Below are 13,293 nucleotides of genomic sequence, written 5' to 3'. Positions count from 1 at the left end.
TGGACAAAAATCCAAGAAGATCCTTTCAGAAGTCACTGTTCTTTTTGCTGCTTTCATAGTATTTCCTTTATGACATTTATCATCTAGTTTATCTCTCCACTGCTTGACTTGTACTGTGGTGACTTCATGTTTGATGGAGAACTGAAGCATCAGGAATAAGTAAATATCAAAGTTACAGGGATGCCTGGGTGGCTCAGCAGTTAAGCATCTGCCTTTGGCTCCGGGCGTGATCCTGGGGTCCCAGGATTGAGTCTCATATCGGGCTCCCTGCATGGAGCCTGCTTCTCCCTCTGCCTGTGTCTCTGCCTCTCTCTCTCTGTCTCTCATGAATAAATAAATTAAAATCTTAAGAAAAAAAAAAGTTACAAAACCTTACAATTACAATGACCTGGAAACAATTTCATATGTAGTATCTCCTGCAATTTATCTTTCTTCTTGATTTTATTGGGAAGGATGGTAATACAGCATTTCATTTCTTTGGCTCCATCACAGCCAGCAAATCATATTCCAATTCAATTTATCAGTTATTTGTTGTGCAGCTGCTAAATATCAGGTATTGGGGATAAGTGATGGGAAAAATAGACAATCACATGAAAAAATTTTACTGAAAATGTGGCAGATTCTATAAAAGAAATGTACATAATGCCATGAGAAAATATAAGGGGACTGAGTCTTAGCTTGGAAGAGTGGGGAGAGAATAGTTAAGAGTGGGGAGAGAAATACATAATCTTTCGCAGTTATTGGATTAAAGGTGATTTTTATTTTCTTTGTATGTTTAAAGTATTTTGAAGATGTATTACATTTACACTTTAAAAAAATCAGTAAATATAATAAAAATACTAGGTAGGGAACTTAGAAATAACATACAAAGAAAACTTTGGGTCCTCTCAATCTCTAACACCTAAAAGTATAAATAAGGAGGTTAAGATAGAGGGGGAGAAAAATGTGTTAGGGTAGGTTGATGGGAACTAATTAGGGGCTCAGTAGGCTTTTGTTTTGAAGGCCCAGAGATTTCCCAGAAATGTCCGAGAATGAAGAAGATTCTGACATATTTATTAAAATATGTGGGGTCCAGTATTTAACATGGAATACTTGCTTTCTCTTTCTAGTCAAGCTATATGGGGATCTAAATCATATCCAAAGACACTTTACTATATATCATGAAAAATTATATTACAGGAAGGACACATTTTAGGCCCATATTTTCTTTTGGGTATGACTATATGTTAAGCCAAATTATAGAGAAAGTTGTTTGAAGAAGGGGTATTAGGTTAATCAAATATTTTAATGGAATCAGGCTAATATAGCTAGTGCATCCTTTTCATATGAAAGATAGTTTTTTTTTTTTCACGAAAGATAGTTTTGTCGGTGGGCTCAGATAAATAACTCATTGATTACCACCCATTTTCATACTAGCCCAGTGGTTCTCTTTTAGAGTCTATCAAAATCACCTGGAGGGCCTGATAAAATGGACTTCTGGGTCCTAACCTGAGTTCTGATTCAGTAAATTTGGGACGAGGGCCAGAGAATTTGCATGTCTCACAAGTTCCCAGATAATGTTTATGTTGCCAACACTTGAAAATCACTGGCCTAGCCAGTTAGGCTGTCTGATGGTGACCAACATTTGTGATTAATGCGGTTATAGTTAAACTATAAAGCCTGAGAGCATTACAGTCTTTTAGATTACTTTGTAAATCTTTGGTCTACTATCTGGGGTCGTTTCGGCTTACCCTCTTCACTACCAATTTCCTAGTTGGCACCTTAATATGAAAAAAACATGCCCCTATTATATGCACACACACTGACGTAATTTTTTTCTCCTTTGGGCTAGACTAGAAAATCTAGAATAATTCCATCCAGAAAAATTTAAATGTTTAACATTGTTAGGGGACACATTCCTGTTCTGTTTAAAGTCCTTTTACCTGGACCAAGAATCAAATTGACATGAGACAGATTAACAAGAAAATCAAATTTAATAGCATGCATACATACAGGGAATCCACAGACTTGAAAATTCCAAAGACACTCAGACAAAATAAGGTATATATATGTCATCCCAAACTAAATAGAAGTGGGTAGGGGTCCAGGACTTCCAAAGGAAGGCATGCAATCCTCAGAAAAAATAAAAAAGAGCAAATGTTTGGTAAACAAATGTTTGCGGGGGCCATTCAAAAACAATGGGAATAAGAGGGGATTTTGATCATAAGGCCTTGCTAGGTGTCTCCTGTCTACCTTACTTTACTATCTATCATAATATAGTTATCTGTGATGATAGCTCTCTTCTTGCATGAGGTCTTCTTTCTAAATGCTTTTTTAGGCAGTCGGCGGGCAGGGGGTGGGGCTGCAGAAAAGCTTTTCCTGAATCTGCTGGGTTTTGATTGCTTTTAACTCAAAACAATCTTTATGTCAGAGTGGCCAATCTTAGGGCAGCCTCCCAAAACTGTTCTTGCTATGCAAGAAAATCTGTCACCTTGCTACTCTGAGATTTCCTGTTTTATATTGTACAGGCTGTATTATATTTTGAGCTGTTTACTTAATGGTTTACCCCCAAGGGTGCATACTTTGTCTAAGTTTTCTAAAAGTAGTCATAACAAATCCTTGAGAAATGATTTACTGACATAATGTGAAAATTCTAGAAAGAGATGAGAAAGCAGGAGACAGAAAATTAAACAAAAAAACGAAACCTCTTTTATTTGGAGAAATATTGGTGAAAAATACTTTTAAAATACCATCCAAGACAGGTAGCTGGCTAGCTTAGAGCATGTGACTTTTTTTTTTTTTTTAAAGATTTTATCCATTTATTAATGATGGACACAGAAAGAGAGAGGCAGAGAGAGAAGCAGGCTCCATGCAGGGGCTCCAGGATAAGGCCCTGAGCTGAAGGCAGACACTTAACCACTGAGCCATCAGGGCATCCGGAGCATGCGACTCTTCATCTCATGAGTTCAAGCCCCATGTTGGGTGTGGAGCCTACTTGAATTAAAAAAAAAAAAAAATCCTTAACAATAAAAAACCCCCAAGACACCACCCAGGAAACTCTTGGTGAATACAACACAGTTTGTCCATTGAGTTTATGATAGATGAAGTACTATTTTAGGGATAGGGAGGGTGACAGAATTAGATAGAAAATACAGGCTCTTGTGTTCAAGAAATTTATAAACTGTTGGCTAAGACAATGTGTAACTACTAAGGAAGTGACATTAAGGTACATACAATATCTGCAAGCTCCAGACTTCCACATGGAGGAGATAGTTATAGACAGCCATTATTTTGATGTTTCATAGACACCTCAAGTTTTAATAGGTAAAAAACCTGAATTCTTAGTTTCCTTTCAAACTTCTTTGTAGAGGCTGCTTTTAGACAACAGGCTTGAGCAATGTAATGTAGAGCAAGGCAAAAGGGCCTACGGTGACCACCTGCCTGAATACAGACAGGAGACCTACTTCAAAATATCCATAGGCCCTAAACAGATCAATGGGCTACTTACAGCAGGCACAGTTACCAAAAAAGGGAAAATTCCCTAAGTTGCCATACCTCTTTATCTTCCCCTTTAAATACAGCCCTACTCATGCTCTCCTGTCAGACAGTCTCACCTTTGCTGTCCTGCCCACCACTCCCTTGTGGTGTATTCAATAAACTATCTCCTTTGTGCTGCCTTGGGTGAATCCTTTCACTGCCCATGCCACTGGTTTTCACTCAATCACTGCCCCAGATTTGGGGCCCCCATTCAATCGAACAGACAGCACATCCTTTTCTTGAAATTTTCTCCATGTCAGCAAATAGCACTATTCTCCAACCAGTTAAGTCAGGTCAGATACTTAGGAATCATCTTTCATTTCTTTTTCCCTCAAGTTTCACATTATACTCATCTGTATGTCTTCTATTTCCAAATCTAAGAACCACTGTCCACTTTTCCCACATATGTTCTGCTACTACGTAATCCAAACATCATCACCTGTTGCTTCTGCTGCCGCATTAGCCTAACTGCAAGATCTGGTCCCTGCCCATCTCTCAAGGCTCATCTCATCACCTATCCTTTCTGAATACCTTCCAGCAGCACAGAGCTTTCCTTAGTTTTTTGAGCACTCAGATGACAACTTCTTCCCTGGCTTAGGGCCTTTGTACAATCTATTCATTCTGGAATGTTCTTCCTTTTCTTTATTGCATGGCTGGATCATTCTCATCTTTTAGGCCTTGCTTTAAGAGTCAACTCTTGTGTTAGAAAAAAAAGCCACAGGCCCCAAATGAAGTCATTTGCAGAGTCCCCAAACTGGGGCTAACTACTAATCTAACTGCAGTTTCAACTTCCCCCAGAAATATACTCTTAACTGGTCAATAAGGAATTTTCTGGATCAGTGCCAACAAGAGCTCTCTCCATCTCAGAAAGGCAATCTGCATAAGATTCCTTGCCCTTCCCCCAGAGGAAGACTGACCTTGCCCAGAACAATCCTTTTCTTTTGCTAATAACTTCCTTGCCCTACTTTCTTTCCTATAAAAACCTATTTTGTATGACTCTTTGGAGCTCTCTTTTATTTGCTAGATAAGATGTTTTCTGAATCATTTAATAAAGCTAACCTGATCTTCAAATTTACTTGGTCAAATTTTGTGTTTCAAGACTTGAGAGAGGCCATCTGAAACGAGCTTAACTCAGTTTCCCCTTCTATTCTTAACTCCACCTATAAGAGTTAAGTTCCATTTGGTGAGGAATCTAACTTGTTCACTATTGTAATCCCAGTACCTAGTAATTCTTGGCAGAGGGAGGCACTTACAACTATCTTCAGGATAGGGCTGCCTGGGTGACCCAGTGGTTTAGCGCCGCCTTCAGCCCATGGCATGATCCTGGAGATCGGGGATCAAGTCCCGCGTCGGGCTCCCTGCATGGAGCTTGCTTCTCCCTCTGCCTCTGTCTCTCATGAATAAATAAATAAAATCTTAAAAAAAAAAAAAAAAAACTACCTGCAGGATAGTGGTGCCTTGGTGGCTCAGTCAGTTAAGTGTATGCCTTCCACTTGGGTCATGATCTGGAGTGCTGGGATGGAGCCCCCATCAGACTCCTTGCTCAGCGAGGAGCCTGCTTCTCCCTCTCCTTGTGCGTTCTCTCAAATAAATAAGTCAAAAACAATATCCAAACTACCCGCTATCACTAACTACTAGGTACTTTGTGACCCAATTTTGCAGGGTGCAGAAAGGCTTCCTGAGTTAAAAGACAATAAAACTGAAACTTAAGGAATGAGTATGAATTGGCCAGGTTAGAAGAGGTCTGGAGGTGAGGTGAGATGGTGGATTTGAGGAACTCAAAAAGACTTTTCATAGGGCTGGAGCCTAGGGTTAGAGCAGTACAAACCAAATATGGAGAGGCAGGCAAAGGCTAGCAAGAAGGGCCCTGTAAAATATGTGAAGAAGGTTAGGCTTACCTTGAGGGCAAATAGGAGGTAAGTAAAGATTTTAAACCGGGAGTGCTCTGGCCAGATCTGCGACTTAACATATAGCCTGGCCATGTGGAGACTGGATTGGAAAGTAACACGAAGTAAGAGCCAGCTGGGAGGCTGGAGACTGTGGAGCTATGGAGAAGTCACGGTGTTCCAAGTGGCCCACAAGTGGAGGACTGTGTGGATTTGAGATATAATGACTGGCTGAGTATAAGATAGGTAAGGAATGTAGAACAATTTCAAGTTTCCGATTTGAGCACACTGACAAAGCACTCCTCCCTCTAGGTCACAAAGCAATATGGAAAAGACCCCTTTTCAGCACTCAATTACTCAGCAAAGCCTGCTGAAGCCGCATCTCTGAGCACCTCAAAACCCGGATAGTACTTTTCCTTTGTATTATCGGTTCCAGAGGCTCACCCTCATGTAGCTCGCTGGGTAGGCAAATGTGGAGGAAACGCTCGCTGAACTGTATCCACAGCACTGCCTAATTCTAAATGACAGACCTTTTTTCCTCTTTACTCTCATGACCACCCTTCTACAGAAAAAGACTAACTCCCGAGAAAACAACATGGGACGCTCTAAGTCTCACCCATGACGACCCTCAGGGCCGCGTTAGGAGTCTCGCCCTTGGCGCGCCCACAGCTCCTCACCTGAGGCACACGACCGAGGCTTGTCCGGGCGACGCTCTGCGGGGGCGACCGCTGGGACGCGGCGACAAATCAAGTTTCCAATCGAAACTCCCGCGTCCTTTTCCGCCGGAAGTGACGCTTGGGCAGTGGTTGCTCACAGCCAATCAGAAGAAGGCGCCGCCGAGGGTGGAGATTGAACGCGGCGTTCTGTGAGTTTCTGGGAACGACCATTTTCGTCAAACTGTGGGTAGAGACAGGCTTTGGGGGATGTTTTTCCCCGACCGGTGCCGCAGTGGCGCAGTCTATAAAGTTGGTTTTGGGGGCAGCGTGGGGATCCCAGGGAGGGGTGGTAGCGCCCCTCAGATCGGGGTTCGGCAGGGTGCCTGGAAGGAGGAGTGGGAGCTGGGCAGAGGAGGTTGGTGGCGCCGAGAAGACGCAAGACGGGGGTGGAAGCGGGGTCTGAAGCGGGCTACCCGCCGGGGGCAGGGGACGGGGGCGTATCCTGGACGAAGGGACCCGGACCTAGCGGGACTCGGGGGCTCTCCGGGCCCGGGAGACTCCAGCTAAGGGATGGCTTGTGTGGGCAGCGCGCAGGTTCGGGGTGATCCGTGAACAGACCACCGCACGAGCTGGTTGGCTGACACGATGGGGGTGGGACGCGAGGGCCGGACCGAGCGGGCTGCGAAGCCGCGCTCCCCTGCCTCCGAGTAACCCAGTGCAATGCCCTACACCCCTCGGGACCTCGGCTTCCTCATCTGTCAATGGGGGTAGCAGTCACACGCGACACACGGATTGCTGTGAGGCTTGAGTTAGAGGAGTGTGTGCCATTATGCCTGGCGATATAGGGACACGTAGAGAACGCTCAAGGAATTGTCATGGCAGCTATTATTATTATTGTTATTATATGGGGTTTGCGGAGGGCAAGGGGTGTGGCAATGGAATTGAGGCCGGCCGGGCATGGCAGGAAAGGAGGTGCTGGGCTTGGAGAGCGCTCTGGCCCCAGGATGGGATTCCGGCGGTCCGGTGGGAAAGGGTGGACTTGGACTGGGGCCGCGATGAAGGTGGACTCGAAGGAGGGGACTGCACCAGAGGAACGTGAAAGGCTGCGGCGCCGTCGGGGACCGGGGCGGTGCGGCGTGGGCGCCCAGGTTTGGGCGGTGTTGCTCCGGGGAGGAGCCTCTGTGCGGCGGGCGGAGCTGCGGGCTGGGCTCGGCTCTAGCTCCGCGTCTCTGCCGGTCTCGCTCCCGCCCGCACTGCAGCCGCCAGCCGGAGCCGTAGCCATGGGGCGCCCCGCCGTCCTGCTCCTGCTCCTGGCTCTCCTGACGCCTGGGGTCGCCATCCCTGTACCGCCGGCCGTGAAGGCCCTCAGCAGCCTGCGCTGGTCAACCAGTTCCACCTCCCGCCATTTTACTGACGCGAAGTACTCGGTTCACTACATCCTACAGAAGGTAAGGCGGGGCGGGGCGGGGCGGGGCGGGGCGGGCGTCGGGGAGGACTCGGGCTTCGCAGTCCCTGCCTGGTGGACCCGAGCCTAGGCACTGGAGCTCACCCAGAATTTCAGACCTCTAATGCCTAGGACTTGTCCGATCTTTGGCTCACAGTTTCTAGACAGTGGCACCAAGTTTCAGTTCTGTTTAAAATCTCTTTTCCCGTTAACCAGTCATTTAATATCAATCCTGGTTTCCACACTCTCTTCTAAAATTGGCTGTGACAGTCACTTCAGCTTCTGCTCCCAGAAGATGATGCTCTAATTCAAATTCTCCTCACCTCCCGTCAAATTAAAATTGTTTGATGCCAACTGTGACTCCTACTTCGTCGTGACAGTCATCGTTTGTCCAAAAGCAGCCTTTAAATACACATTTCCAGTATCCTATTAGGTAATATGTAGTATTCAACCCAAAACACCAGCCTGTCATCTCTTGCTCAGCTCAAAGTTGATTTTGTCGCCCTTTGATTAAGGGTTTTTAACCATTCCTGTTCTCCATAAGACTGAACATACGTGTAGCCCACGGTTGTAAAGAAAGTTGTAGAAGAAAGTCAAGATTTGAGGGTGGGGATTAGCATCCCTACAGTTCTGAAGCTTGAGTTTAGAAGTTTAAAGTAGACTTGATGGCTTTGTGCTTGGCTGCCTGAACAAGCCTGTGTGAAGTGACAAGATCTCTTACAGTTTGTATTTCTGGGAACCTGTGTAAAGATAGGTAAAGATTAGGAAAAGGTTTGGACTTAGAAAGAATGCAAGAGTCTGAGGTTTGGCTTTTGGAGTTGAATAGAACAGCATTCCACTCTGCTAGCTCTGTGAACTTAGGAAAGTTACAGTACTTCTCTGAACCCTGTTCTTGGGGCCCTTGATTGGCTGCGTCAGTTAAGCCTCTGCCTTTGGCTCAGTCATGGTCCGTGGGTCCTGGGATGGCGCAGGGCTCCCTGCTCAGCGAGGAGTCTGCTTCTCCTTCTCCCTTTGCCTCTCACCTGCTTGTGCTCCCTCCACCCTGCAAGTGCATGGTCTCTCTCAAGTAAATAAAATCTTAAAAAACAAACAAACAGTAAACGCAGTTTCTTGATCTGGGGATTTGGTGATGATTAAATGAAAACAGATGACATGCCCCCAGCAGAATATTTAGCCCTGAATTTTGAATCCAGATAGACCGATTGAATGAATTTGTAACTTATAAGGAATTATTTTTAACCCAGAAATTTAAATTAGAGTTTATGAGGAAGAGAAAGCATTTTATTTCAGCAGAGGAAATTAAACAGGGATTTTTTTTCAGACTTCTTAATTAAATTAATTCACTAAGCTACACTTTCATTTGTAAATTGAGAGGATTGAACAAGGAGCAGCATATTACATACTGCGCTAAGGAAGATTAAGGCTATTTGGGGAGCTGTCTCAGAGGGTTGGTGGATGAAGGGTAAAGTGGAGGCCAAGTTAGGGTGCTTCAGTAACTCCTCTCTCTCTGAACTCTTTGAGCCTGAGCTTTAGTCTGTTTCATATTTGGGGATTTTGTATATGATTATTTGCAGAGTCTTATTGGTAAAATAAAATTGAAAGAGAACTTTTGGAATGAGGATCTCAGAATTCTCCTTAGAAGTGATGAAGGGCACCTGGGTGGCTCAGTCGGTTGTGTCTTTCTGTCTTTCTCACACAAAAGAAGAAGAAGGAGGAGAGAAATTATGAAAAAGGGAACTATCAGCAGAAAAAGGGGAACAAAAGGGTGGAAGAGACCAAATGATCTGTGAGCCCTTAATTTATCTTCCTTCATTATACATCCCTTTCTTGACCACTTAAACTATTTAGAAATATAATTTAAGAGTTCTTTTTCCTTTTTGGTGATTTGTTTGACCTTACTCAGCCACCCTTTGGCTTGGTTTATATTTTAGGACACAGATTCCACATATATGTGTATTGCTATAATAATAATTTTCCTTATATCAACGAGTTGGGTTTTATTTCATTTTGTTGAGAAAACTTCCACATATATATTTATTACATAATAATGATTATCGTAGTTGCCAATTCTGGACCATAGGTTTTTAGTTGGGACCATGTATAAACTCAACCTTAATTTTTTTTTTAGTTAGAGGACATGAAATGCTTTTATGCCTTTTAATAATAAACATCATTATTATAATTGTAAGGCTCAGTTTTCATTCAAGGTTGAATTTTTATCAACCTTTGTAATGATTTTCTTTATCTGTAGTTATATTTGTCTAGTTGACCAAGCTATTCCCAGCTATCTTTATATGCACATAAATTCCATGAATGGTCTGGATATAAAGGCCATTTCCCTCCCCTTTACTCCTCAATGCACACATGTACTTTTAGCAACTTAGAACAGAGACTCAATTGAATTTTACAGAGTCAGAAATTCTATCTGGAATATTATCTCTCTTCTTTCCAAGTTAAACTCGTACCTATAATCCAGCTGAAATATCACCTCTTCTCTGAAGCCTTCTTGACTTTAGGGCAACATAGTTGGTCTTTTTTCACCCTGCACACTTACTATTTTGTATGTGTCCCTGTTAGCTAGATAGCACTCTCCAGTACCCAAAAGAGCCTATAAAAATATAAGGCACAAAATAAATATTTTTTGAGGGAGTGAATGAATGACTATCCAAAAAAAGCCTAAACAGAGCAAAGTCTACCACGGATTAAATATGGTGGCAAATGAAAGCACACACACAGTGCCTTGGGACATGGTGGGAACTTAATAGATCAAATGCTGGTTTCTTCCCCACTCTGTCCTAAAACCACACTCCCCATAGTATCATAATTTCAGATTGATCCAAATGCATGGCAGTTGTGATAATGCATCTTCTAGAAACTTAATTGCCACAAGTTTTATTTTTTATTTTTCTTTTCATTTTCTACATCTTTACTAATTCTTTTTCCTCTTCTTTCGAAGTCTTCAAATGTTATTGATTTAGTAGGAATATTTGTTTTCTTTTATCCAAAGTAACTGAATCAGGAGACCAGAGAAAGAATAGTACATCACTTGGTCACATCCAGGTATTTACATGTATACATGTATAATGTCAATGCTGAAGGGGCTCCTTGGACTTTTGGTTGCAAGGTTTCTCTCTTTCTCATTACCCTCCACCTCCCACCCTAGCCCCTCAGAGGAGAATGTGAGTTCGGAGGGCATTTTACAGTGTGATGTAGTGGGAAAAGAGAATGGGTCCTTTGAGGCTCTCATTTTCCTCAGTGTCAATAGGGAAATAATCTTTATTAGTTAGAATTCTCTAGAGAAACAGACCCAATAGAATGTTTCTTTCTGTGTATGTATTCCTCTTTTCACAGAGATTGATTTATTTTAAGGAATTATTTCATCTGATTATGGAGGCTTGGTAAGTTCAAAATCTATAGGGTTGGCTGGCAGGCTAGAGACCCAGAGAAGAGTTGCAATTTGAGTCCAAAGAGAGCCTGCTTGCACTATTGCTTTTTGTTCCGGAGAGGTCAGTCTTTTTTGCTATTCAGTCCTTCACCTGGTTAGATGAGACCCACATTATGGAGGCTAAAGCTGCTTTACTCAAAGTCTACTGACTTAAATGTGAATCTTATCCCAAAAAACACCTTCATAGAAACATCCAGAATGTTTGGTCAAATATCTGGGCACTGTAGCCCAGCCACGTTGATAAAGATTTTTTGAATAGAAAAAATTGGCTAGAAGTTAAAATGAATAAGGCATAAGAGGAGGGAGAATAAAATGAAATACATAGAATATGTACGATGTGTTTCCAAATTCATTTACTCTATTTTTGTTAAGTTCTCACTATTTGCAGGGCACTCTTCTAGGCACTGGAGAAAGAGCATTTAAGACATAGAGAAAAGCAAGTACAAAACCCTAAGGTAGATGTGTACCTGGTGGGAACAACCACAAGGAGGCCAGTATGACTGAAAGGACATACCCAAGGAGAGGGTAGCAACAGGGGATGAACATAGTGAGGAGAAAAGAAAACATAAATATTCCTCTAGCAGAGAAAGAAAATAAATGGACTAGGGAAATATGATTTGGTTATAGGTAGCTTTTTTTAAGATTTTATTTATTCAAGAGAGAGGCAGAGACATAGGCAGAAGGAGCAGCAGGCTCCTTGCAGGGAGCCCGATGTGGGACTTGATCCTGGAACCCTGGGGTCACGCCCTGAGCTGAAGGCAGATGCTTAACCACTGAACTACCCAGACGTCCTGATCACAGGTAGCTTTGAGGTCTCATGCATGTTAGTAAGACCATTTCATAGGCTGTATGTTTCTTTAGCTACATTTACTTTCTTGGGCATGAGTGAGAGGTTGATGGAGGGTTCTTTTAACCAGGATTATCCTTTTGCCAAATCACTAAAGGAAAGTGAGAGAGACATGGAGATTAAGGGACATATGCAAGGGAGTATTTATTTGTTGACCATGAAATTTAAGCCTAGTAATGAAGGAAGTAAGAATAGGGTGAGGGGACAGTAAAAGGTGGATTATATGAGTTTGAAGGTCCTCCTTGCTTCCTGTGGTTAGCCCTCTACTGTAGTCCCCATGGGTACATTAACCACCTCTTCTTCCATCAAGCACTCTTCTGCTCAGAGCCCACAATGATTCCAAATTGTTTACTTTTTTTTTTTTTTTTTTTAAAGATTGTATCTATTTGGGCAGCCCGGGTGGCTCAGCAGTTTAGCGCCTGCCTTCGGCCCAAGGTATGATCCTGGAGTCTCGGGGTCGAGTCCCGCATTGGGCTCCCTGCATGGAGCCTACTTCTCCCTCTGCCTGTGTCTCTGCCTCTCTCTCTCTCTCTGTGTGTGTGTCTCATAAATAAAATAATCTTTAAAAAAAAAAAGATTGTATTTATTTATTTGAGAGAGTGTACTCATGCAAGTGCACTCTCAAATGGGGGGAAGGGCAAAGGGAGAGGGAGGGTCAAGCCAAGGCTGATCAGGGAGCCTGATGAAAGTGGATCCTAGGACCCTGAGTTCATGACCTGAATCAGATGCTTTTTTTTTTTTTTCCTGAGTCAGATGCTTAACTGGCTGAGCCACCCAGGTACAGCAGCTAATTGTTTGCTTTATTTAGAACAAAATCCTGTAGCATTCAGGGCTTTCTACCCTGTGACCCCAACCCACCTTTCTAGTGTGCTAATCTATTCCCCACACATCCTCATTCTTTTCCTGTTTCTATACTTTTAGCCCACATTGTTTCTTTTGTCTGAAATATCTCTCCCAGTGCCCGTCCCCCCTTTATCAATCCCATCCTTTTTTTAAGCCTCATCTCAGATACTGAGTACCTCCTCCATGAGGTATTTCTTATCTTCCGGAAAGTGTGTGATCAGTCAGATCTTTCTTTCCTTCTTTTTATTTCTTTTTTAAAGATTTTTTTTTATTTATTCATGAGAGACACACAGAGAGAGGCAGAGACATAAGCAGAGGGAGAAGCAGCAGAGAACCTGATGGGATGGAGAACCTGATGTGGGACTCAATTCCAGAACCCCAGGATTACGACCTGAGCCGAAGGCAGATGCTCAACCAGTGAGCCACTCAGGTGCCCAATCAGATCTTTCTTTGTACTGCTTTCACGGCATGTGTCTTATTCTAGTCTTGTGTTAGAATCTTTTGTATCCTTATCTTACTCTCTATTTTTAAAAAAATTTTTTTTCTTACTCTCTTTAAATCAGGGACTCTATCTTGTAAGTACTCATACTCCACAGCATACTACCCATAGTATTACATAATTTTATAGTTTTACTAGAGTATCATTTTTACAAATG

At 42.9% G+C, this 13,293-nt stretch overlaps 1 protein-coding gene across 2 annotated transcripts in view; it reads left to right on the top strand.

Moving 5' to 3' along the window:
* The first annotated feature begins 6,280 nt into the window (after positions 1-6,280).
* LOC121476278 (prolylcarboxypeptidase) overlaps positions 6,281-13,293 on the top strand; it is a 64,122-nt gene continuing 57,109 nt past the window's right edge. Inside the window, exon 1 of one of the 2 annotated variants that reach the window (XM_041730094.1) lies at positions 6,281-7,506. In XM_041730094.1, coding sequence (XP_041586028.1) covers positions 6,934-7,506 — 573 coding nt within the window. In that variant the 5' untranslated portion in view covers positions 6,281-6,933. Of the gene's footprint in view, positions 7,507-13,051; positions 13,068-13,293 lie in introns of those variants that run through there. The other variant, XM_041730095.1, reaches the window with a different exon arrangement.

This window comes from Vulpes lagopus, chromosome 15 (assembly GCF_018345385.1).
Source record: "Vulpes lagopus strain Blue_001 chromosome 15, ASM1834538v1, whole genome shotgun sequence".
NCBI classification, from domain to species: domain Eukaryota; kingdom Metazoa; phylum Chordata; class Mammalia; order Carnivora; family Canidae; genus Vulpes; species Vulpes lagopus.
The sequence above is the reverse complement of the archived record's forward strand: the minus strand, read 5'-3'. Positions and strand labels throughout refer to the sequence as shown.